The following is a 5,000-nucleotide window of genomic DNA, read 5'->3' on the forward strand; positions in this document are numbered from 1 at the left end:
AGTTGTGTGGACTCCCCATAAAAGAAACACATAAGAAAATTAGAGACTACAAAAATGGCTACAAGAATGGTTCCAGAATTTAAAGGGATGGCATATGAGGAGAGACTAAAGGCTATGGATCTACCAACCTTGGAGCAGAGAAGAGAGAGGGATCTGATACAAGTTTATAAATTGATTAACGGAATGGATGAAGTGGATAATGAGAAACTGATCCTGAGAGAAGAATATGACTTTAGAAGCACAAGATCGCATAGTAAGAAACTAAGGAAGGACGATGTCTGAGAGATGTTAAAAATTTAGTTTCCGCAAAGATGTGTTGAGACTTGGAACAGTTTGAGTGAGGAAGTGGTGTCAGCAAAGAGTGTACATAGTTTTAAAGAAAAATTGGATAAGTGTAGATATGGAGAGGGACCACATGAGCATAAAGCCCAGGCCCTGTAAAACTACAACTAGGTAAATACAACACACACACACACACACACACACACACACACACACACACACCATATTGACAGAATGTAATACAGATAAGGACGATGCAAATTGAAATTTTGGAAATTACAAACAGGAGGAGGAAAATATAGGTGAAGAAGAAGGTTTTTAAGGTAAGAAGATGGAAGAGAACAAATAAGGAAAACTTCAGCAGAGAGAAATGGATGTGGAAAATGAGAAAAAAAAACTTTGAAAAGAACAAATGATGGAGAATGAGAAAAAAAATAAAATTGAAAAGATTCATAAATGGAAAAATTAGACAAAAGAAACAATTGAAAGGTTAAAAGGATTCTTGATGGTGGAAAAAAAAAAAAAAAAAAAAAAAAATTAAAAAAATTTCAGGAGGTATTAAAAAAAAAAAACACAAAAACACCCTATATACAACATCATAAAATGCTCAATAGAAAATGGAACAGTACCAGTAGAATGGAAAAGAGCTGAGGTGGTTCCCATATATAAGAGTGGAAGGAAGGAAGAACCTTTAAATTACAGACCGGTATCACTAACTAGTGTAATATGCAAGATGTGTGAAAGAATAATAAAGAAACAATGGATCAAGTTCCTTGAAGACAACAAATTAATATCAAATAGCCAATTTGGTTTTAGAAAAAGACGGTCTTGTGTAACTAATTTATTGAGTTTCTATTCTAGAATAGTTGATAGAGTACAAGAGAGAGGGATGGGTTGACTGTATTTATTTGGATTTAAAAAAGGCGTTTGACAAAGTGCCACATGCAAGATTACTATGGAAGTTAGAGGAGAAGGGTGGCTTAAAGGAAGCACATTGAGATGGATAGAAAATTATTTGAGGGAGAGAAATAAGGACGGTAGTTAAAGATATGAAGTCAAGTGGAGAGCAGTAGAAAGCGGAGTGCCACAGGGGTCAGTATTGGCACCAATACTTTTCCTCATTTATATTAACGACATGCCAGAAGGAGTGAACAGCTACATAAATCTGTTTGCAGATGATACGAAACTGTGCAGAGTTATAAAGCAAAAGAGGATTGTGAAATACTGCAAGAAGACCTAAATAAGATCTGGGAATGGAGTAAAAAGTGGGAAATGGAATTCAATGTGAACAAAAGCCATGTCATGGAAATGGGAAAGAGTGAAAGACGACCTGTGGGAATCTATAAGATGGGAGATGGAGTAGAACTGGAGAAAGTAAAAAGGAAAAGGACTTAGGAGTGACGATGGAAGAAAACAATCAACCAGTAAGCCATATTGATAGAATTTTTAGAAACATATAATTTGCTAAGGAATATTGGAGTAGCATTTCACTACATGGACAAAGAAATGATGAAGAAATTGATAAGTACTATAATAAGACCCAGATTGGAATATGCAGGAGTAGTGTGGACCCCTCATAAAAGAAACACATAAGGAAATTGGAGAGACTACAAAAATGGCTACAAGAATGGTTCCAGAATTTGAAGGGATGACATATGAGGAGAGACTAAAGGCTATGGATCTACCAACCCTGGAACAAAGAAGGAGAGAGGAGACCTGATACAAGTTTATAAATTGATCAACGGAATGGACCAAGTGGATAATGAGAAACTGATCCTGAGAGAAGAATATGACATTGAAGCACAAGATCGCATAGTAAAAAGCTGAGAAAAGGAAGATGTCTGAGAGATGTTAAAAATATAGTTTCCATGCAAAGATGTATTGAGACGTGGAACAGTTTAAATGAAGAAGTAGTGTCTGCAATGAGTGTGCATACTTTTAAAGTAAGATTGGATAAGTGTAGATATGGAGGCAGGGCCACACGAGCATAAAGCCCAGGCCCTGTAAAACTACAACTAGGGTAAACACACACACACACACACACACACACACACACACACACACACACACACACACACACAGTTACATACTGTGCTATTACTGCTAGGTGAACAGGGCCGCACATTAAGATGCTTGCCCATTGCCTCAGCCTCGTGACTCGAAATCTCTGTTGTGGTGAGCGTGCTAACCACTGCACTACACGGTGTGTGTGTGTGTGTGTGTATATATATATATATATATATATATATATATATATATATATATATATATATATATATATATATATATATATATATACATACATACACACACACACACATGTCTATGCGACTGAATTACAAGTCGCTAGAAGTATCGACTGAGCCCTTCTAGTCGGGATACGTTCACACATAGCGACTGGGAAGTATTGGCTGATTGGCGGGAAGTGAATGTAAACAAATAGCTACCAAACAAGATGTCTTCCTCTGGTGACAATGACGATAGCGATGAAATTAAATAATCGCAAATATTTAGTCCTCATCTCCAATAACACCCTGCAGATAAGGAATCAGTTCTTGGGGAGTGGCAGTAATCTCATCGAACGTCGATTTGCGCAAGCTTTTTTTTGTATAATTCAATTTTTGGGTCCCAGATGTGCTCTTTTCCCTCACCAACTCCATAATCTTTATATACATCTGGACACCACACTTACAAACCTTTCTCTATGACGTCACAACGTAAACAGAGTCGTAAATTGACTGTCTTGCGAGTAGTTTTCCCAGTCGCTTGGCATCGATATACAGTTGGAAACTCTACTGTATGAATTTCAGTCGCAAATTGACACATATGAACCTGCCTTTAAGCTATGTGATCGAAAGATGGTTTTGAATTCTCGTTTATTTGTAGTAGGAAGGGGAAAGGGAAAGTGAAGGATGTTTAGAGAATACGAATTCTATAGATGATAATGGCTCTTAAATCCAGCTGTGTTATCGAAACAATAATTTTATTCAAGAGAGAGAGAGAGAGAGAGAGCATTCCTGATAAGATGGCGCCGGCTCGGCTTGGCGGTAGTAGTGATGGTGGGGTGAGGAGTGGGAGTGAAAGGGAAGAGGTAGGGAGGGAGGGAGAGGGAGAAGGAAATAGGGAGCACAAGTAGGAATGTAAGAGGCCACCAATCAACCACCTAGCCAAACAGTGATTTTTACAGAAATCTGTTAGTTTGATAGTCTCCCGCCTCACAATATATGTACCAAAGGTGTGTGGCGGCGTTTGAAGAATTTGGCGGGACAGTGTATGGGGACGAACCCTTCCCTGGTCGGTCTCCGCGGCAGGTGTAGTGTCTGGGAGGGGAGGGAGGCATAAAGGGCCGGGAACGCTCTCGGTGGAGACGAGAGGGAGGACGAGGGAGGTGGTGGCAGGGAGGATGTGGGGAGGGTGGTGCGCGTGGCGTCTTCACGATGGCGTGGAGGATTTCCTGACTGGATGGGGTGGACTAGGGGGTACAGATAGCCCAAGGGGGGGAGGAGTGGAAGGTAACCCACGCCGACCGGTGAAGCAGCAGTCCCACGCCAGCTCTCCGAATGTTGCCATCGCCGCCCCGTGCATGTTATGGCTTCCCTTGTTGTCCCTTCTGGCAGATGTTTGGGACTCAGCGCCTCCTCTATGGCGAGAGGAGTGGCGCGTCTGCCTGTGCATGCGTGTGTGTATACGTGAGATCATTCCCTGACTCCGTATTGAAGTCTCCTTTCAACTTGCAGCCAGTTTGGACAATGGCTGTCTCTCCCGTCCCGAAGATGAAGACGATGAAGATATCCTGGAGGCGTATGGCGGTAGCGGCAGCGGTATCAAGGTGAGTGGCGTCAAGCCCTTAGTATAAGCTTTGACGGTCAGGGCAGGGACTCAAAGACTTTGCTTGGATCAGTACTTTAGTAGTGTATTTTCGAAATTCGCTCCCTCGTATGCTGCTGTTTAAACCCTCTGCTAATACTCCCTTTCCCTCTCCTTATCCCGTAACTCGAGTTTTGCTCCATCAGTGCACTATAGACTAGGTACAGAAGTAGGAACAAAATCCGCATGTTGAGCATTTGAAAGGAACCGGGCGGGTGAACTGGCTGGCGGGCTTAGGCGAGCATGAACGTCCGCCATGTTGGATATTACCCAGAAGTCCGTAGCCTTTCTGTAGTATGTGGTGATGGCCGGTGCCTTTCATGTGCCAACATCTACCCCACCCCTCTCTCATGGCCCTCTTACCAGGGCTACAGGGACTCGTGCAAGGACATCATTATCTATGCAGGGGACATGATGATGGCGGTGGGGTAGCACCGGGGTCGGGTAAGGGACGGGAGGGGATAGGTGTGGTGGGTGGCAGATGAGGGCGGGGGATTGGGAGGAGGCCAGGTATACAATCACCAACCGTTACACTTAAATCTTCTCCTGGCTGTCCCGCGCGTTTGAACCACCCACCACTGCCAGTCCACCACCTTTCTGTGTCAGGTGCTAGGGTAACTTTTTGTCACAATTTTTTTGATGCTCTCGCACTTTTTTTTTTTGGAGTTACAGATGCTTTTAGAAATAATTTTTCTTCGTGTGCTGAATAGATTTTTTTTTTTAAGTTTTGCCTTTGCTCTTTATCTCAAATTCGCGTAATCCTTGCCATATCCTGTTTCAGTCTTTAACGGCAAAGTAAAGATGTAATGTCTCGGTGATATTTACCACGTGAAATCTTATATATATATATA

The 5,000-nt window shown here is 42.0% G+C and overlaps 1 protein-coding gene across 1 annotated transcript in view; it reads left to right on the forward strand.

The window, feature by feature from the left end:
• LOC123519747 (DNA polymerase alpha subunit B-like) overlaps positions 1-5,000 on the forward strand; it is a 66,511-nt gene that overhangs the window by 17,420 nt on the left and 44,091 nt on the right. Inside the window, exons 3-4 of the mRNA XM_045281251.1 lie at positions 4,020-4,111; positions 4,516-4,572. Coding sequence (XP_045137186.1) covers positions 4,020-4,111; positions 4,516-4,572 — 149 coding nt within the window. The remainder of the gene's footprint in view (positions 1-4,019; positions 4,112-4,515; positions 4,573-5,000) is intronic.

Source organism: Portunus trituberculatus, chromosome 46 (assembly GCF_017591435.1).
Source record: "Portunus trituberculatus isolate SZX2019 chromosome 46, ASM1759143v1, whole genome shotgun sequence".
NCBI lineage: Eukaryota > Metazoa > Arthropoda > Malacostraca > Decapoda > Portunidae > Portunus > Portunus trituberculatus.